The 21,627-nt window shown below is 37.0% G+C and overlaps 1 protein-coding gene across 2 annotated transcripts in view; it reads left to right on the top strand.

Annotated features, from left to right (window-relative positions):
• NUP107 (nucleoporin 107) overlaps nt 1-21,627 on the top strand; it is a 51,290-nt gene that overhangs the window by 10,415 nt on the left and 19,248 nt on the right. For both annotated transcript variants that reach the window (XM_055394940.2, XM_088837012.1), the window contains exons 6-14: nt 831-934; nt 5,768-5,895; nt 6,551-6,599; nt 12,507-12,578; nt 12,984-13,072; nt 17,066-17,144; nt 18,627-18,740; nt 21,123-21,213; nt 21,358-21,434. In XM_055394940.2, the coding sequence (XP_055250915.1) occupies nt 831-934; nt 5,768-5,895; nt 6,551-6,599; nt 12,507-12,578; nt 12,984-13,072; nt 17,066-17,144; nt 18,627-18,740; nt 21,123-21,213; nt 21,358-21,434 (803 nt within the window). The remainder of the gene's footprint in view (nt 1-830; nt 935-5,767; nt 5,896-6,550; nt 6,600-12,506; nt 12,579-12,983; nt 13,073-17,065; nt 17,145-18,626; nt 18,741-21,122; nt 21,214-21,357; nt 21,435-21,627) is intronic.

The following is a 21,627-nucleotide window of genomic DNA, read 5'->3' as shown; positions in this document are numbered from 1 at the left end:
CGTGGGCTTCTCATTTTGATGGCTTTGCTTGTTGCAGAGCGTGGGCTCTACGACTAAGGGATCAATCGCTGCGGCACATGGGCCCCAGAGTGCAGACTCAGTAACTGTGATGCACAGCCTCACTTGCCCCAGGGCGTGTGGATTCTTCCCGGACCAGGAATTGAATCCGTGTCCCCTTCATTGGCAGGCAGATTCTTAACCACTTGACCACCAGGAAAATCATCATTTAAGTCTTTAATCCATTTCAAATTCAGTTGTATGAGTTGTATAAGATAGGGATCCAGTTTTGGTTTTCTGCAGTGTGATTTTCCAGTTTCCTTGGCACTGTTTATTTAAAAGAAACTATTCTTTCTCCACTCAGTATTCATGGCTCCCTTGTCAAATATTTCTTGACTATATACGTAGAAGTTTATTTCTGGTTTCTCTATTCTGTTCCATTGAATTGTGTGTCTTTTTATGCCAGTGCTGTTTGGAATACTAGCCTTTGTTGTATAGTGTGAAATCAGGAAGTGTGATGCCTCCAGCTTTGTTCTTTCTCAGGATTGCCTTGGCTCTCCGGGATTTTAGGTTTGCAAAAAGCAAAGAGTTCTGTGGTTGGATGGTGGTTATGGTGGCACAGCTCTGTGAATGTACTTTCTGCCACTGAACACTTAAAAAAATGGTTAAAATGATAAATTTGATTACATGTATTTTACCACAATTATGTATTTTAAAAACATTGTAGTTTCAAAAAAGGATTTAGAGCTATGTTTTAAGTTTTCAAACAAACAGAATGACTTAGAAGTATGTCACTTAATTTGTCTATTCCTCTTCTGTTTATTGTGTTCTAGCATCCATGAGTATGTTTTCTGATTTCCTGCAGTCTTTTTTGAAACACTCCTCAACTACTGTTTTTGACCTTGTAGAAGAGTATGAGAACATTTGTAGTAGTCAGGTAAGTTATTTCACTTCATTGTTGGTCAGGCTTCAGTAATCAAGTTTTTTCTAAACGACATTAGCTTGTGAATTTCTTTCCTATATTTAAGGAGATGTCTTAGAGACAGTTAGAAAGTCAGCTAGAGCAGATCTACTTTTTACTTTTTACACATTGAGAATCTTTATAGTATTTCTTCTAAGGACAGAAGGATTTTGCAACTTGGAGAAAGGAAAACCCAAAGTATACAAAGAACTTAAAACTCAACCATAAGAAAATGAACAATCCAATTAAAAAATGGACAAAACATGTAAACAGACACCTCATCAGAGAAGATCTGCAGATGGCAAATAAGTATATGAAAAGATGTTTAGTATCAACATTGTAAATCAACTCTATTCCAGTATAAAGTGAAGATTGAAAAAAATTTTTAAAACACATCATGTGTCATTAGGGAGTTGCAGATTAAAACAGGATGCTACTATACACCTGTTAGAATGACCAAAATCTGAAACACTAACAAAACCAAATGCTGACAAAGATGTGGAACATGAATTCTCATTTATTATTTTTGGGAATGCAAAATGATAGCACTTTGGACCATAATCTCTCAGTTTCTTAGAAAACTAAACATACTCTTGCCATATCATCCAACATTCATACTCTTTGATATTTACCCCAAAGATTAAAAAATTTATGTTCACATAAAAGCTTACACTTAGATGTTAATAGCAGCTTTATTCATAGTAACCTGAATTTGGAGGCAATCAAGATGTCCTTTAGTAAAAGAATGGGTAAGTCAACTGATTCATCCAGTCTGTGGAATATTACATAGCCCTTAAAAAGCAATGCACTATCAAGCCATGAAGAGTTGAGGATGGACCCTGAATGTATATCACTAAGTGAAAGAAGCCAATACGCAAAGGTACATATGGCATGATTCCAACTGTATGATATTTTGGAAAAGGGAAAACTTAAAACAGAATAAAAAGATCAGCAGTTGCCAGAGTTCAAGGAGAGATAAGGATAGAAAGTGAAGCACAGTAGTTTTTTAGGGGAGTGGTATTTAATAAGTAGAAGTAGGATTTGTAGGAGATGGTAACTCATCCCAGTATTCTTGCCTGGAAAATTCCAGGGATAGAGGAGCCTGGTGGGCTACAGTCCATTGGGTTGCAAAGAGTTGTACGAGACTGAGCACATTATAATGATATTATATGATGGGTACGTCCTTATACATTTGTCAAAACCCACAGAATGTACAGCACCAACAGTGAACCCTTCCGTAAATTATGGACATTGGGTAATAATGACATGTCCATGTAGTTTTATTGATTGTAACACATGTACCAATCAGGTACTGGACATTGATAGTGGGAGGTAAGAGTGTGTGTATATGGGGCAGAAAGTAATGAGAACTTACTGTACTTTATTCAGTTTTGCTGTGAATCTAAAACTGCTGAAAACGTTGTTTATTTTAAAGAAAAAGAAAACAGCTTCAAGAATAATTGAAATAATAGTAATAGCCAACCTTTTTTGAGCATTTATATTAAGAAACACCTGGAGTAACAGGCAAATTTGGTCTTGGAGTACAGAGTGAAGTAGGGCAAAGGCTAATAGAGTTTTGCCAAGAGAACGCACTGGTCATAGCAAACACCCTCTTTTCAACAACACAAGAGAAGACTCTACACATGGACATCACCAGATGGTCAACACCAAAATCAGATTGATCTGTTCTTTGCAGCCAAAGATGGAGAAGCTATGTAAAGTCAGCAAAAACAAGACCAGGAGCTGACTATGGCTCAGATCATGAACTCATTATTGCCAAATTCAGACTTGAATTGAGGTAAGTAGGGAAAACCACTAGACCATTCATATATGACCTGAATCACATCCCTTACGATTATACAGTGGAAGTGAGAAATAGATTTAAGGGACAGATCTGATAGACAGAGTGCCTGATGAACTATGGATGGAGGTTCCTGACATTGTATATGAGACAGGGATCAAGATCATCCCCAAGAAAAAGAAAGACAAAGAAGCAAAATGGCTGTCTGAGGAGGCCTTACAAATAGCTATGAAAAGAAGAGAAGCCAAAAGCAAAGGAGAAAAGGAAAGATATACCCATTTGAATGGATTCCAAAGCCGAGTTCCAAAGAATAGCAAGGAGAGTTAAGAGAGCCTTCCTCAGCGATCAATGCAAAGAAATAGAGGAAAACAATAGAATGGGAAAGACTAGAGATCTCTTCAAGAAAATTAGAGATACCATGGAAACATTTCATGCAAAGTTGGGCTCAGTAAAGGACAGGAATGGTATGGACCTAACAGAAGAAGAAGATAATAAGAAGAGGTGGCAAGACTACACAAAAGAACTGTACAAAAAAGATCTTCATGACCCAGATAATCACGATGGTGTGATCGCTCACCTTGAGCCAGACATCCTGGAATGTGAAGTCAAGTGGCCCTTAGGGAACATCACTAGGAACAAAGCTAGTGGAGGTGATGGAATTCCAGCTGAGCTATTTCAAATCCTAAAAGATGATGCTGTGAAAGTGCTACACTCAATATGCTAACAAATCTGGAAAACTCAGCAATGGCCACAAGACTGGAAAAGGTCAGTGTTCATTCCAACCCTAAAGAAAGGCAATGCCAAAGAATGCTCAAACTACCGCACAATTGCACTCATCTCACACGCTAGTAAAGTCATGCTCAAAATTCTCCAAGCCAGGCTTCACAGTACATGCACTGTGAAGTTCCAGATGTTCAAGCTGGGTTTAGGAAAGGCAGAGGAACCAGAGATCAAATTGCCAACATCCGCTGGGTCATGGAAAAAGCAAGAGAGTTCCAGAAAAACATCTATTTCTGCTTCATTGACTATGCCAAAGCCTTTGACTGTGTGGATCACAACAAACTGGAAAATTCTGAAAGAGATGGGAATACCAGACCACCTGACCTGCCTTTTGAGAAACCTGTATGCAGGTCAGGAAGCAACAGTTAGAACTGGACATGGAACAACAGACTGGTTCCAAATAGGAAAAGGAGTACGTCAAGGCTGTATATTGTCACCCTGCTTATTTAACTTCTATGCAGAGTACATCATGAGGAACGCTGGGCTGGAGGAAGCACAAGCTGGAATCAAGATTGCTGGGAGAAATATCAATAAGCTCAGATATACAGATGACATCACCCTTATGGCAGAAAGTGAAGAACTAAAGGGCCCCTTGATGAAAGAGGAGAGTGAAAAGTTTGGCTTAAAGCTCAACATGGCCTCTGGTCCCATCACTTCATGGCAAATAGATGGGAAAACAGTGGGAGACTTCATTTTTTGGGGCTCCAAAATCACTGTAGATGGTGACTGCAGCCATGAAATTAAAAGACCTTACTCCTCGGAAGAAAAACTATGACCAACCTAGACAGCATATTAAAAAGCAGAGAGAGACATTGCTTTGCCAACAGAGGTCCATCTAATCAAAGCTGTGGTTTTTCCAGTAGTCATGTATGGATGTGAGAGTTGGACCATAAAGAAAGCTGAGTGCTGAAGAATTGATGCATTTGAACTGTGGTGTTGGAGAAGACTTTTGAGAGTCCCTTGGACTACAAGGAGATCCAACCAGTCCATCCTAAAGGAGATCAGTTCTGGAAGGACTGTTCTGGAAGGACTGTTGTTGAAGCTGAAACTCCAATACTTTGGCTATCTGATGCAGAGTGTTAACTCATTTGAAAAGACCCTGATGCTAGAAAAGATTGAAGGTGGGTGAAGAAGGGGACAACAGAGGATGAGATGGTTGGATGGCATCACTGATTCAATGGACATGAGTTTGAGTAAACTCCGACTTGGTTATGGACAGGGAGACCTGGTGTGTTGCAGTCCATGGGGTCGCAGAGTCGGACGTGACTGAGCAACTGAATTGAACTGAATGTTATTTCAATAATCAGTTTCTGAATTGTTCCATTATAAAATCAATAGCTTCGTTACATAAGAAAAGCATTAATAATCACCTAGTGAATCACTGGAGTTAGGATTCCATTAGAGGATTTATTAAAGGAATGAGAAGTACAGATAATTCTTTTTTTAAACACTGACCTTAATACAGAAGTAGCATTACCCTGTGAATCCATTTTAAAAAGGTGGGGAAACCTGTTGTTTTGGTGTGTTTTTTTTTTCATTTTCTGAATGAGACCAATCCTGTTTCTTAATGCCCTTGATAAAAGGTAATATTCACAACCTTTGAGAAAAGTTTCCTTTACCCTGGTTCTTAAATCTGTTAAGTAATTTGGTGTGTGTTTGTGGAGAATATCTGTATGTTTCATTAGACTTTCATAGAAAGTCCTTAAGTGGTAAAGAGCTGCTGTTTTACAACAAGGAGGGATTTTGGTTAAGTTTTGACAAAAAAAAAAAAAAAAAAGGCAGTGTTTTTGTACCAGTCATCAAAAGTCTTTGTTCCAGTAGGAGAATTTTTCTTAATTTTTTTATATGGTATAAATTTTTCAGATAATTTGAAAGGATCTTATTTTTAATGTTCATTCTGCTCTGTTGGTTCATGATATGTGATTTTACCAGGCATAGGTTAGATTTAGCTATCTTCTGGGTTGATCTTCAGGGAGAAAAATATACTCATCGCTGTTACTGTTGAATCTGAAATCTAGAGTATGTTAAACTTTTACATACACACTCACCTAGACACACCTTCAAATTATGGCCCTTTCTAATGGGAATGTTATGTTACACTTTAAAAAGGTAATAGACAGGAAAGATTTGTAATGTAAATATGTACTTTGAGCACTATGTACTTGAAGAATACAAAGTTGTGACTCAGAATTACAGAAAACCTCTTTACATTTGTGTCTTTAATTCAGGTAAATATACTGAATAAAATCGTGAGCCGAGCAACACCTGGACTTCAGAAATTTTCAAAAACAGCCAGTATGCTCTGGCTTCTTCAACAGGAGATGGTTACATGGAGGCTGCTGGCTTCTTTGTATAGGTAAAGTTGTGTAGGACTCAGAAATAAACTCGCGATTAACTTAGAAGTTAGAATGAGGTGTGTTTGGAAATAGGTTCTGCCATTTTATGATGTGTATCATGTCTAATGCCTTTAGCTGTCAGAGGTGAGTTAGGAGGAAAGAGGGGAATATTAAATCATAAAGTTGGTAACTACCAAAAATTGGATATTTGTAAAGATTTAAGGAATGTGTTAAAAACAGAGCAATATTTAGAAGAAGGTAGATTAAGGAAAAAAGTAAAAGATACACTTTATGTAATGTAGAAGTCTGAGGGAAGTTAACCAAATTTTTCTTAGATGCGCCTTGGTTTTGGCTCTCATTCTGTTGCTTTCTCATTCCAGTGAGAATACGTCAAGAGAATCGTATTTTTTCATTTTGGCCATGTGAATACGTTACGTTGAAAAGTTTATGCATTAGCAGGTGGCCATCAAAAACTTTGTATTGTCTTTGTTTTTAGTAAATACTATTTTTGTCAATATTAGAGTCAGAAGGCATTTACTACTTGATTCTTGTTTTTAATGCATGTTGGCTAAGTTATCCCAGGTGGAATGCAGGTTTGTGCATATATTAGCTTAATGGTGATTTCATTTACTCTTGTGAAATATGGCTTTTTCATTTTGTGTTGTTTTTCCCCAGAGACCGAATACAATCTGCATTAGAAGATGAAAGTATGTTTGCAATTACTGTAAGTTTTATATTGTTTTTTCCTTTATAAATACTTAAAAAGTTAAATGGTTTTAGTAGTAGAATTTGATTTTTGATCTTCCATCTAGAGTTTCTCCATTTTTAAAATTTTACAAGTAAATAAAAGATACAGTAAGCAAAACTGAAGTCCATTGAAGAGTGAAAGGTGTAAGTTCTGTTTTATCCTTCGTACTGTTCAGTCTAACAATTTAGTACGTATCCTACCAGACATTTTCTTTGCGTCTTTATACATATATTTACACAGAAGTTTTATGGGTGTTTTTTTAAGATCAAGTTATTTGGGAAGAGCAATCACAGTGTTCTAAAAATGCCTTCCTTTAGACCAAGGACCCTCTTCTAAGACAGTGAAGGATGTGTTTCACTGAACTTGAAACATTGAATTTCTGGGAAATTTGAAGGAGTTGTCCCTTGGGCCGTTCAGTAGAAGTTTTTTTTTTCGTGCAGTTTGGGTGGGGTGTTTCAGTGACTTGGTTCCTAGTAAAGGTATTAGTTGTTGTTCAGTCGCCAAGTCGTGTCCGACTCTTTGCAACCCCATGGACTGCAGCACGCCAGGTATTAGTCAAGCTGTTAAATTGTGCAGACTTGTCTGCAGTGCTGAATGTATTTTGTCCTCTTCTAGACTTCAAGCGGAAGATAGAGCCTGAAGGGAATGAGTCACCCGACTCTGTCTCATTCTGTAAATCGTCTCCTCATAGTTTTCTTCAGCTCCCAGTAGACCTGTGGGAACCTAGCCACTTTGCCCCCCTTCAGAAGTCAGCACCTTCTACAGTTAGCTCTTGAACAACATAGGTCCAGTTAATATGCAGATTGGTTTTTTTCCCCTTTAAATGCATACTACAGTATTACACACTCTGCAGTTGGTTGAATTCTCAGGTGCAGAACCTCCAATACAGAGGAACCAGCAATATAGAGAACCAGCTGGAAAATTATGTTTGGATTTTTGAGTACAAGGAGGATCGATAACCCTGACTTACCCTTGCATTGTTCCAGGGTCAAATGTATTTCTTTTTTTCTTTTAAAGCAGAATAATTTTCAAGTACCATAACTCCAACCTGTCAAAAGTCAAACCCACTCTTGTTTTTCAGTGGATAGCACCATGACCAATGAACATTCTCTAAGCCAGCACTTCTCAAACTTTGCTGTGCACATCAGTCACCTGGGGATCTTGTTAACTTGCAGATTCTGATTAGGTAGGTCTGGGATGGGCCTCCGAGTCTGCATTTTTAACAAGCTCCCAGATGGTGCTGGTGTAGTTGGTCTGTAAACTGCACTTTGAGTAGCCAGGGTCTAGACTGGTCTCTGCCTCATCTCAGAAACAGCTGCACGTTGTGTATCAGACTTTACCGGCTCTGTCTCTTCTGTTGCAGTTCTGGTCTCTCATCTTGTTTCTGCTGCCACCACTTAAGCCAAAACTTTCATCATTTTTCTTAGGAATTATGGCAGTAACTTTTGTCTAGTTACTGGCTTTCCTTTGGCAGGGATGGTTTGAGGGAAGGGTTCTCTTTTTTTTTCTTTTTTACCATATCGTATGCTCTCATTTATACATTATACTGAGAGTTTTTATTTTTTTAATTTAAAATTTTTTTAAAAAAATGTATTATATTTTTGGCTGCACTGGGTCTTCATTGCTTTGTGCAGGCTCTCTAGTTGTAGTGAGCAGACTTCTCACTGTGGTCACTTTTCTTGTTGAGGAGCGCAGGTTCTGAGTGCATGGGTTTCAGTAGTTGTAGTCCTCAGGCTCAGGGTCTTAGTTTCTCTGTGGCATGTGGAATCTTCCTGAATTTAACCTGTGTCCCCTGCATTGGCAGGCAGATTCTCATCCCCCAGGAAAGTCCACTGAGAGTTTTTATTATTCATCAATATTTTTTAGTTTTTTTCATGTCAATTCGTATAATTTTACCTTATTTTTTCATAGTATGCTAAAGTATAAATGTACCATAATTTTTTTCAGACATTCTGCTGGACATACTTAAATTGTTCCCAGTATTTTTATTATAGTAATCAATGCAACGAACATTCACACTTACCTACATATTCGAGGATTTCCTGTATTTCTGGAAGTGAAATCGTTGGGAGAAAGTTTGAGAGATTGTTGTGTTGCCTTCCTAATGAAATGTACTAGTTCACATTGCCATAGTATGTGAAAATGTTTGCTCTTCTATCAATCATTTGATTTTGCCAGTTGGAGGGGAACTACCTCATTTTAATACGCATATTGTTAATCATTAATAAGATGGAGTGTTTTCATTCTGAAGTATTTATATTGTATGAATTCTATTCTTTGCTCACTTGTCTGTTCATTATTTTCTTTTTCTTTCCTCAATGATAAAGATAGTCTTTCTGTCACTTGTCTTTCAGGTTTGTTTCAGGGGTCTTTGTCAAGCAGGCATTTCCGTCTTTAACTGATCAACATCTGTCATGCTTTCCTTTATCATTCACCGTATCTTATTAAGGAAGGCCTTTCTTACCCATGTGAAAATTATTCTCACTGTTTTCTTCTACATGTTTTTCTTTTTCTATACAAGAAGTTAATTCATCCAGATTGTGAAGGGAGCAAAAGATTTAACTTTTCCCCAATGGATATCCATTTATCCTGACACCCTTTATCATATTTATGAAAGTGAAAGTCGCTCAGTGGTGTCCGACTCTTTGTGACCCCATGGTCTATACAGTCCATGGAATTCTCCAGGCTAGAATAGTGGAGTGGTTAGCTGTTCTCTTCTCTAGAGGATCTTCCCAATCCCGGATCAGACCCAGATATCCTGCATTGCAGGTGGGTTCTTTACCAGCTGGGCCACCAGGGAAGCCCAGGAATACTGGAGTGGGTAGCCTATCCCTTCTCCAGTGGATCTTCCTGACCCAGGGATTAAACTGGGATCTCCTGCATTGCAGGCAGATTCTTTACCAGATGAGCTACCAGGGAAGCCCTATCATATTTATACATAGTTCTTTTTTGTTTTGATTGCTTTATTTGAAAACCAGTACTATACAGCTGAGTCACTCTAGCTCAGGAGTTTTGATATTTTGTAGGGTAAGTCTTCTCTTCATTTTAAAAAACATTTGGGGTTATTTTTGCACACGTTTTCCCAGATAAACTTTATCATTTCCTTTTTTAAAAGTCCTTTTGGGAAATTTATGGAAATAATATTGAATCTGTATATTAATTTGGGAAGACCTGACATCTTAACTATGTTGGATTTTCCTATTCATGAATATGGCATCTCTATTTAGATCTTTTATAGATTATATAGATTTGTGCTCTTCATAAAAGTCATTTATAAAGGATTTACATTAACCTTGTTGAGAATAACTTTCCTTTCCTATAACATTTTCTAATGATTTACATGTAAAGCTCATATTTGACCATCTTTTGGACCTCTCATTAGCTCCAGTAAGTTTTAAATTTGATTTTACTGGGTTTTCCCTGTTGGCGGAAATCATCTACTAATAATGAATTTCTTTTACTCCTTCTGCTCTGTTGTATTTTTACGGAACGCTTACTCTTTATTTTTATTTTTTGATTGTTTTTGCCTGTGCTGGGTCGTCTTTCTGTGCATGGGCTTTCTCTGGGCAGCGAGCGAGGACTGCTCTTGGTTGCAGCGCGGGGCTTCTCGTTGCTGTGGCTTCTGCCGTGGAGCATGGGCTGTCGGCCAGTGGGCTTCAGTAGTTGGGGTCCACAGGCTCTGTGCTTGCAGCATGGGAGCTCTAGCGCTCAGGCTTAATAGTTGTGGCACATGGGCTTAGTTGCTCCACAGCATGTGGGATCTTCCTGGACCAGGGATCAAACCCATGTTCCCTGCATTCTCAGGAAGATTGCTATCCACTGTACCACCAAGGAAGTCCATAGTCTGTTATTCCTCTTACTTGCCTTATAGCATGGACTAAGAACTCCCATATAATTATATCAATGATAGCAGGTATTCCTTTCTTGTACTTGACTTTTGATAAGAATGATTTTCTTTCAGTGAAGAATTAAGAATTTTTTTTTTCTCCTAACTAGCTAAGAGTTGCAGTCAATGCTTTTTATCTTCTGTAGATACTTGTTTTAAATTTATTTTATTTTTGGCTGCATTGGGTCTTTGTTGCTGCGTGGGTTTTCTCTAGTTGCAGCACATTTCCGTGGCATGTGGAATCTTCTCAGATCAGGGATCAAACCTATGTCCCTTGCATTGGCAGGTGGATTCTTAACCACTGGACCACCAGAGAAGTCCTATAGATTACTGTTTTAATTTATTAGCATAATGGTTTGCATTAATAGTTCTCCTAATGTTGAACTATCCTCAAACAAAATAAACTTTGAGTCATGATATATTCTTAAATATGCTGCTAAATTTTATTAGCTGATTTTTTTTAGAAGTTTCCCAAATATGTTTTCTTTTTTAGTGACTTTTTCTTATCTAGTTCTAGTGCCTCGAGTTGTGCCAGCTCTGCAGAACAAGTTCATACATCTTCCATCTTTGTGTGTGTGTGTATGTGTGTGCGCATGCGTGCATTTTGTTTGAAAATTATAGTAATTAACCTGTTCTTTGAATCCTTGGTAAAAATATGCCTTTAAAACCATAAAGACAAGGTGCTCTTTTAGGGTTTAATTGTTTTTGTGTTCTCATTACAAAAAGTAACCTATGTTTAAAGCAACTAATAATAGTCACAAAAGAAGACAAGATACTTTTATAATAAATGATTTCAACCATGTTTGTTAACTTGCTTTTTCACTTAAGATATTTAAAAATATTTTTTCCATCTTTTAATTTATTTATTTTACAAATACTTATTTCATTCCCAGCCAGTGAGATGCACATCTTGGAAGATTATTTATCTTATATTTGACTATTTATTGAACTCACTTATACATTTTAATAGTTTTTTGTTGATTATCATGGTATTCTAGGTAAAACTAGGTATTCCTGTAAAACTGCACATAGTGATGACTGTGACTCTTTTTCCATATTTTTAACTACTTAGTGCTTTTTCTGGTTTTATATATTAGCTAGAACTAACAGTAAATTTGAATAATTGCATCAATTCTTATTTTTTCCATCCTCTGGATTCTAAAAGGAGTGTCTCTCTTTACAGTTAAGTATATTTGCTATAGGCTTCAACTATTAATAGCTACTGCATTACATTGGCAAGATATTCTTTTATTTCTAATTTATGAGGATACTTTTATCAAATGACATTTTGGCATCTATCAAGATCTCCTGGAGAAGGGGATGTCTACTGACTCCAGTGTTCTTCCCTGGAAAATCCCATAGACAGGAGCCTGGCTGGTTACTGTCCATGGCGTCACAAACAGTTGGACACGGCTGAGCACACAGACATGTTCGCAAGATTCATGTATATCTCTTTTCCTTGAATCATGAATAAGATGAATTAATTAATAGATTTGGTCATTGTGTGTTATCCTTTTACTGTATTGCTTGATATAACTTGTTAATATTTATGTCAAGTTGTCTAAGTCAGTCTTTAGAACCTTGGATTGTTCTTAAGTTTTATCATCTATCAACTTCTGTGTAGAATGAAAAGATTTAAAAATTTTTAAATGTTAATTTCCTAATATGCCTCATGACTGCATCCTGCCCTTTATTGTGAATTGTTTCATTTTGTTTTACGTTTTATTGTTCTCTAAAACAACATCTCTGGAGAAATAGAATTTAAAAATTTTAAGTGTAACCAAGAATTAAAATATCAAGTAAGAGTAGCTGCTCGTTGATCTAGCAGTTTGAAATTTATTTATAAAAAATTTTCAAAGGTGAATATACATATTTGCTGTCTTAAAATAGTTATGGGTGATAAAATATACTTATTTCAGATTTTCTTTTACCATTCTGTTGAGATAACGTTCCTTGAGCAGCATCTTTTCTTTTTTTCCATCAAATTTTTTAAATAGGCTCTTAATGCCAGTGAGAAAGCAGTTGTGGAAGCATTGTTTCAGAGAGATTCACTTGTCCGACAAAGTCAGGTATGACTAGAGTTTTTACATTTTGGGGGTGAAATATGGAGAAAAGGTAAATGACATTTAAAAAATGGAGTTTTTTAGATATGAAACTCTTTCCTTAAATTTTTTTCTTTTTCATCTTTTAATTTATAATTAAAAGGAAGTAAGCACCTTGTTTTTTGGTTTTCAAATAATAGCCCTAGCATTTATAGGAATAGCCTGTTAAAAACTGTATTATTCCTCTAGAAAATTTCTTTTGCCATAATATTTATACATCCTTAAAAAGTAAAAATAGTGGTAGAAAAAGTTGTTACTTGGTATTTTTTGAATTAGAAACTTTTTCTTTTTAATTGTAGGAGTAGTGCTACTTCTAATAAAATCCTTAACAAAATTTATAGTTAATGCTCTTTTCTTTACCCCCTTCCCTAGCTGGTGGTGGATTGGTTAGAAAGCATTGCTAAAGATGAGATTGGAGATTTTTCCGATAATATTGAATTTTATGCAAAATCAGTATATTGGTAAGTCACTAAACTTTTACTCCTGAAGTCATTTAATGTTGATTTTGTTTATTCATCTTTTAACAAACATTTATTCAGTTCTTGCTGAATTCGGTCTGTGAGCAAAACAGATAAAAGCCTTGCCTTTATGGGATTTATAATTGTGTAAGAGTTAGACCGCAAATAAATATATCCTGTTAGGTGTAAATAGCTTTGAAAGAAAAAGGAATCAAGAGTTGATGGATCGAGGATAATAATGGGAGTTATTTTCAGTAGAAGAGGTGACCAAGGAAAGCCTCTCTAGGGAAATAAGGTTACAGGTAGTAAGAGTAAGAGGCTTTTAAGAAATAAAGGAGGTCAGGCATGCAAAACTTGAGTGACAAGTGGTCTGGGCAAGAGCAGGAACTGCAGAGACTTTAAGAAGGTAAAGTATTTGCCCATGAAGGCTAGTGTGAACACAGCAAAGAAAAAGAATAGTAGTTAATGAGATTGAAGAGAGCCAGCTAATATAGGACTTTGACAGCCAGCCGAGCTAAGGGTTTGGACCTTTATCCTAAATGTGATAGGAAGCCTCAAGAATAAAAGAATGACATGATCATGTTATCAAGCACTCATTTTCTTAATAATCATAGTTTGATCATCAAGAGAATTCTACCATGTTTCCAGCTACTTATGTGTGTGTTTTTTCCCCCTTTTCCCTACATTCTGCAGTGCTTCTAATTTATTGTTAAAACCTTGAAACCAGAAAGCAACCCCCAGGTTAAAGGGACAATTTATTTCAAGAGTTAAAGAAAAAGTTCACTAAATAGGAAGGAACTCAAAAAAGAGGGGATATATGTACACATATAGCTGATTTACTTTGCTGTACAGAAGAAACTCACACAATATTGTAAAGCAACTATGCTCCAATAAAAAATAATATAAAAAAGAGAAACGTTTAGTTTGCCTTTGAATTCAGTAACGTGTATAAAGTCTGCAAATCAATTTTTTTTCTGCTTAACTAGAAAATTAATGCTACCAAATAAATATTTTTTAAAATCTTAAATCTTGATTCATGTTGACTTTTCTGAAAGAAATTTCCATTTTCAGAAAAAATTTTAAAAATGCTTGTTTAACTGTGTGGCATGTGGAATCAAGTTCCATGACCAGGGATCAAACTCAGGCCCCCCCTGCATTGAGAGTGTGGAGTCTTAGCCACTGGGCCACCAGAGAAGCCCCAGAAAAAAAAATTTTTAAGTTAAAATATCTGTTAAGATTTTTGCAAGTTTTTACCTCTTGGTCTCCTTTTTTTTCCCCAATCAGTAAAAGAGAATAGAGAATACTAAAATAAAGCCACACATATATGGTCATTTGATTTTTAATAAGGCATTGAAGCAGCCCAGGATGGAAAGAAATGTTCTTTGAACATAGAAAACTGTGAATCTGTGTGAACCAAGATTAACCTTGATACCTCCCTTGCACCATTGTGCATGCTAAGTCGCTTCAGTCATGTCTGACTATGTATGACCCTGTGGACTGTAGCCTGCCAGGCTTCTCTGCCCATGGCATTCTCCAGGCAAGAATATGGGAGTGGGTTGTCGTGCCCTCCTCCAGGGGATCTTCCTGACCCAAGCATCGAACCTGCATCTGTTAGGTCTAACCTGCATTGCCAGGTGGGTTCTTTACCACTAGCACCACCTGGGAAGCCCCCCTTGCACTGTACCCGATAGTTAATTCAAGATGGATCATAATCCCAGTTGTAAAAGCTAAAATTTAAAGCTTTTTAGAGGAAAATATAAGAAGACATTTTTGTGACTTGGAGAATAAGTGTCACAGAAACCAGTAATGGGGAAAGAGTGATTTGACTTTACCAAGATTGCTGCTGCTGCTAAGTCACTTCAGTCATGTCCGACTCTGTGCGACCCCATAGACGGCAGCCCACCAGGCTCCCCCGTCCCTGGGATTCTCCAGGCAAGAACACTGGAGTGGGTTGCCATTTCCTTCTCCAATGTGTGAAAGTGAAAAGGGAAAGTGAAGTCGCTCAGTCATATCTGACTTGTAGCGACCCCATGGACTGCAGCCTACCAGGCTCCTCCGTCCATGGGATTTTCTAGGCAAGAGTACTGGAGTGGCTTGCCATTGCCTACTCCTTACCAAGATTAAAAACTTCTTATTAAAAGACATAATTGAGAAAATGAATTGGTGGCAAGCCGCAGATTGGAAGAAACATAAAGAACCTGTAGTTCATAAATGAACTCCAACTTGTAACAAAGAGATAACAAAGAGAATAAAAAAGACAAAGATCTGAACAGATAACTTACAAAAGCAGATAAATAAATGGTCAGTATGTGAAGTCAAGTGGGCCTTAGAAAGCATCACTACTAGCAAAGCTAGTGGAGGTGATGGAATTCCAGTTGAGCTATTTCAAGTCTTGAAAGATGATGCTGTGAAAGTGCTGCACTCAATATGCCAGCAGATTTGGAAAACTCAGCGCTGGCCACAGGACTGGAAGAGGTCAGTCTTCATTCCAATCCCAAAGAAAGGCAATGCCAAAGAATGCTCAAACTACCGCACAATTGCACTCATCTCACACGCTAGTAAAGTCATGCTCAAAATTCTCCAAGCCAGGCTTCAGCAGTATGTAAACCGTGAACTCCCAGATGTTCAAGCAGGTTTTAGAAAAGGCAGAGGCACCAGAGATCAAATTGCCAACATCCGCTGGATCATGGAGAAAGCAAGAGAGTTCCAGAAAAACATCTATTTCTGCTTCATTGACTATGCCAAAGCCTTTGACTGTGTGGATCACAATAAACTGTGGAACATTCTGAAAGAGATGGGAATCCCAGACCACCTGACCTGCCTCTTGAGAAACCTGTATGCAGGTCAGGAAGCAACAGTTAGAACTGGACATGGAACAACAGACTGGTTCCAAGTAGGAAAAGGTGTACGTCAAGGTTGTATATTGTCACCTTGCTTATTTAACTTCTATGCAGAGTACATCATGAGGAACGCTGGTCTGGAAGAAGCACAAGCTGGAATCAAGATTGCTGGGAGAAATATCAATAACCTCAGATATGCAGATGACACTACCCTTATGGCAGAAAGTGAAGAGGAACTCAAAAGCCTCTTGATGAAAGTGAAAGAGGAGAGTGAAAAGGTTGGCTTGAAGCTCAGCATTCAGAAAACAAAGATCATGGCATCTGGTGCCATCACTTCATGGGAAATAGATGGAAAAACAGTGGAAACAGTGTCAGACTTTATTTTTTTGGGCTCCAAAATCACTGCAGATGCTGATTGCAGCCATGAAATTAAAAGACGCTTGCTCCTTGGAAGGAAAGTTATGACCAACCTTGATAGTATATTAAAAAGCAGAGACATTACTTTGCCAACCAAGGTCCGTCTAGTCAAGGCAATGGTTTTTCCCGTGGTCATGTATGGATGTGAGAGTTGGACTGTGAAGAAAGCTGATCGCCGAAGAATCGATGCTTTTGAACTGTGGTGTTGGAGAAGACTCTTGAGAGTCCCGTATACTGCAAGGAGATCCAACCAGTCCATTCTAAAGGAGATCAATCCTGGGTGTTCATTGGAGGGACTGATGCTAAAGCTGAAACTGCAATACTTTGGCCACCTCATGCGACGAGTTGACTCACTGGAAAAGACTCTGATGCTGGGAAAGTTTGGGGGGGGGAGGAGAAGGGGACGACGGAGAATGAGATGGCTGGATGGCATCACGGACTCTGTGGACATGAGTTTGAGTGAACTCCGGGAGTTGGTGATGGACAGGGAGGCCTGGGGTGCTGTGATTCATGGGGTTGCGGAGAGTCAGACACGACTGAGCGACTGAACTGAACTGAACTGAACTGAAGTCATGAAAAAATGTTCAACATTGTTAGTCATCTGAGCTAAAATGCCCTTTTGTATTTAGAGTTTTGCATGTTTTTTCTGAGTTTCAACTCTTACTGTGACTTGACTTGATTCTTTAAGTAGACCTATACAAATTGTTCTTCTAAAAAGAAGTTGTATGTATATTTTCAGGGAAAATACTCTGCATACCTTGAAACAGCGGCAGCTGTCTTCTTATATAGGAAGTGTCCGTCCTCTTGTCACTGAATTGGTAAGTGTTCTTTGACATGAAAGTTGCCCTCAAAGTTAAGTGATTTTCTTAAAGACTGAGAATTTTCTTCTGTTGGATCCTTGTTTTAGATTTCTAAAGGACCGCATATACTATTTAACTCTTAAAAAGTACTAAGTTGCATTTGAATATAATGTCATGTATTGAGCCCATCTGTGGCCTATGGATTGTAAATTGTAAAAGAGAGTGTAGAAAGTATTCTTGATTTGCTGTCATTAAAACAAATTAACTTTGACCTTATAGCAAAGTTTAACTCTTTAACTATAAGATGGTGACCTGTGAAGGTTCTTCTATGTAGAAAGCAGGGAGAGAAAATCAAGCTTTGTGAATTAGCTTGAGGTTACAAAAGTCATTCTAGGATATGAGTAATGGGAGTAGCAGTGGGTTTGAAAAAATGAGAGTCTGATAATTGTAGAAATGACAAAACAGAGCTTTGTGATAGGTGGAGGCATGTGAACTAAAAGTTTATAGTGAAGAGTGAGAGAAGTAAGTAAGAACTGAAAAAATGGGTAAAACTTTATTTCGTAACAAAAGTGCGTTTTGATTAAAATTATTTGGAAACTACTGACAGTGGTTGTAATGTAGCAAAATTATCCCACAACAAACAACTAAAAATCATTTATCCTTAACTTCTGAAAAGTGATTTCCTTTTGTCAGAAAGAAACCATCTTCCAAAATTGGATGGTTATATCTGCAAAAATATTTGTGGAACTAGCCAATTGACCTATTATGCATTCCATTTTTTGAACTGATACTTGTATTACTCAGTAACATTTGGAATAAGAATTACTTCCTCCTTTTAATTCACATTAAAATAGCTTTTCATCTGAAATTCATCATGTAGATAATGTGTGCTCTTTGCCGCAGAAGTGAGGCCAGTGTTATCCCTAGTGTTTAAATGCACATTTCTTTCTATTCGTGAATGGTAGTTAGAAATAACTGTTGGAGGGTAGAGGTATTTATCAGAAATCTATTTTAAAATTTCTTTTGTTGGACATGGGTTTATTTTTATGTACTTTTAATCCCATACTGGGCTCTCGGGAAGAACCAGCTATGTACCTTCTAGTCACGGCATGCATTGTAATTCCTGGAGTTTCTCTGCTCATTCTCCATCTAGGCCTAATTCTACTTAGGATTAACTTGGCCACATAGTTGCTACAGCAGGGTAGAGTTCAAGTCTATTTAAATTATGAGTAGAATTTCTAGAGTTTATGTGCTGGACTAGTGATATCTCTGCCTTGCCTGACTAAGGCATGCAGCTTGGTGGACCAGTGGAGTCTGTTTTGAATGGGCAGCAGACAATTATGTCTATTTGGAACACTTACGACTTTTTCATTCCCTTTGTTACCTAACTAAATTAAATTAGTTTATTTCAGTATATAAACTCAGGAGACGTTTATCATGTCTCAATGATTTTAAATTATATATGGATATAAAGGATTTATAGTTGATTAATTTTTGTAGGACCCTGATGCTCCCATAAGACAGAAGATGCCACTTGATGATCTGGATAGAGAAGATGAAGTCAGATTACTCAAATATCTTTTCACTCTAATTCGTGCTGGAATGACAGAAGAGGTAAATGATACATTTCCTGCTTGTCCAATGTCACAAAGTCACAGACTATAAGTTAGAAGGGATTTTTGTGACAAGTTAGTATACTTCCTCAATGCATTAATGTTTTTCACAGTATTTCTGGGTCTAAAGCCTAACATTTTCAATGATAACACATTGTTTCAGAAAAGCAGTGCACTTTAGTTTGCATATCTCTGGTAGAAAATTCTTTATAAGAAGTTAAGCTTTGGCTTCCTGTATTTGTACTTTGCACTCTAGGCATAGCCTCATTATTTCTAGTTTGGAATCTCATTGCTCTTCTAGTTGACACTGTGTAGCATTTGAAGACTATGATGCCCTCAGACTTCTTCCTTTTAACTTCACCTCTTTAAAATGTAACCTCCTTTGTGATAGTTAAGATCTTGCATGTAGGATGTGAAGTATCTAATTACAAGCTTACTGAATGGTTTTGTGGACTCCTTTAAGTGAGACAGTCTGATGCAGAGGTGCTTCAAGCATTAGATATTATGTTGTACCTGTTTTGCTCTACTCTAGATGATGTTCTTTAGATAGAAATATGTTAGTTCAAGGTGTTGTTTGTTCTTCTCTGTTACAAACCACCAGCATATATTAAGTAATTTCTTATAGTAGTAACCCTTGGATTATTAAACGTCATTCTTAGTTTTTAATTAAGAAAAGAAGTAACATATATTCATTTATTCAGAAAATATTTAAGGCCCAGCCACTGTGCCAACTTACGTGCAGGATATTAGGAGTCACAATGGCAAACGAGATGTATTTTTGACAAGAGAAAACAAAAGTATAATCACATTACTGAGAGGCTTGAAAACCAAAAACTTCTGAAGTCCTACTACTTTTGCATAATCACAGATAGGTTTTAAATAAAAATTTACTTACAACCCTTTTTCTTTTGTACCTGTTTTTAACATAATTGTAAACACAGTATACCTCCAGGTTTTGTTTTTTTTTTTAATCTTTATGGAGATACAATTCAAATACTGTACCGTTCACCCACTTCAAGTGACTAACTCAGTAGTTTTTTGCATTATTGATTTTTTTCATTATGATAAAAGATATATAACAAAATTTGTCATTTTGACCATTTTCAAATGTTAATTTCAATGGCATTAAGTACTTTCTTAGTGTTGTGCAGTCATTACCACTGTTTCTAAAACTTTTTGTCACTCCAAACAGAAACTCTGTAATCATTATGCAGTAATTTCCCATTTTCCCTTTCCCTCAGTATTTGGTAACCCAGTCTACTTTCTGTGAATTTGCCTGTTTTAGCTATGATGTAAGTGGAATCGTATAATATTTGCTCGTTTGTGTCTAGCTAATTTCACTTAGACAAATAAGTGTTTTTACGATTCTGCAGTCAGATTTTGTACTGCCTTTTTTCAGATAACATATCAGATATTTAAAAAATATTTTTCCATGTTGCTACATTATAGCTTTAATTATAGCATTTATAACTTTTATGAGCTATAAATTCCAAATATGTTTGGAGTATGATGCTTTTTAACTGGTTGTATTAATCAGATTCTGTCGGTTCAAATGACAGAAACCTAACTCAGATTACTTACAAGCAGGGAATTGATTCGTTCCTGGAACAGAAGTATAGAGGGTTATATCCGCAGGATCCAGGGACTCAGAAGATGTCATTACATACTGTCCAGGCTCTTGACTCTGCCATCCTCAGTGATTTCACTCTCAAGAAGCCATTTGTATCGGTAACAGCCACCAGCAGCTCCATTGTTATATCTTCTTGCAAGTGAGCAACCCCAGCAAAAGGAGTGTCTCTTTCCCAGTATCTGGCAAGAGTCCTAGGAGTGATTCTTGTTAGATCACATGCCTAATGGTTGAGTTCAGAGGTGGAATCGTATGATCTACTCAAACCATGTGAACTAAATGGGGGAGAGATGGTTCCTGAGAGATTTTGGACCAACAAACATGTCTTATCTCAGTGGTACATCAGGTGCATCTGATGGGTCACATTTAACTTAAAGACATATCATGTTTATGGCCTGAATGAGCAGTAGCACCCTGTCATTATAGAGACTAACTGGTTTTACATAAATCAGGGGTCATCAGCCTTTTTAACCCATTTGTCTTTAGCAGAATTAAATACTTGTGGGCACCATGAACACCTAGTGGTGAGCCCAAAATCAAAGAGCAAAGGGATTATTAGGGAAAGAAAGATAGGGACCACAGGAAGACATGCATATGTGAAATGCCATTACTAATTTGTCTACACCGTCCTTTGTGACATCTGTGCCATAAATTATCTAATCCTTTGTTAAATTACTTATATTTTTCTACAAAGCACGTGTATTTCTTTGGTACTGGATTGGTTATATGGCCAACCACTTTTTCTTGTTTCTAAAGGCACAGCGACTCTGCAAACGCTGTGGCCAGGCATGGAGAGCTGCAACACTTGAAGGCTGGAAACTCTATCATGACCCCAATGTTAATGGAGGTATTTTAATAGGTTTTATTCTGAGAGTTGGGATATATTTAACTCTAAATAGCAATTTTGGGAAGTATAGCTTTTGTTTTTAGAAATTATTGAAGTAAGATCTCATTTTAAACTGTAAACTTTATTTCTTTTACTGTTTTATAGGAACAGAATTAGAACCTGTTGAAGGGAATCCATATAGATGCATTTGGAAAATAAGTTGTTGGAGAATGGCAGAAGATGTAAGATATAATAAAATATTTACTGATACTGATTTTTACTTTTAATACACTGAAGGCCTGCTGAAAATGCTGTGGAATTTTGAGAGTAGTTAAGAACTAAAGTTCCTGTTTTTTAGAACTTTGAATCAGACTGAAGAATAGGGTAAGCTTTCTTAATCAGAGTTATTCAGACACTGAGTACTAAGAATTAAGT

Source organism: Moschus berezovskii, chromosome 6 (genome assembly GCF_049115385.1).
Source record: "Moschus berezovskii isolate FMDL1 chromosome 6, NW_MosBer_1.0, whole genome shotgun sequence".
NCBI lineage: Eukaryota > Metazoa > Chordata > Mammalia > Artiodactyla > Moschidae > Moschus > Moschus berezovskii.
This window is presented reverse-complemented; position numbering and strand designations above follow the sequence as displayed.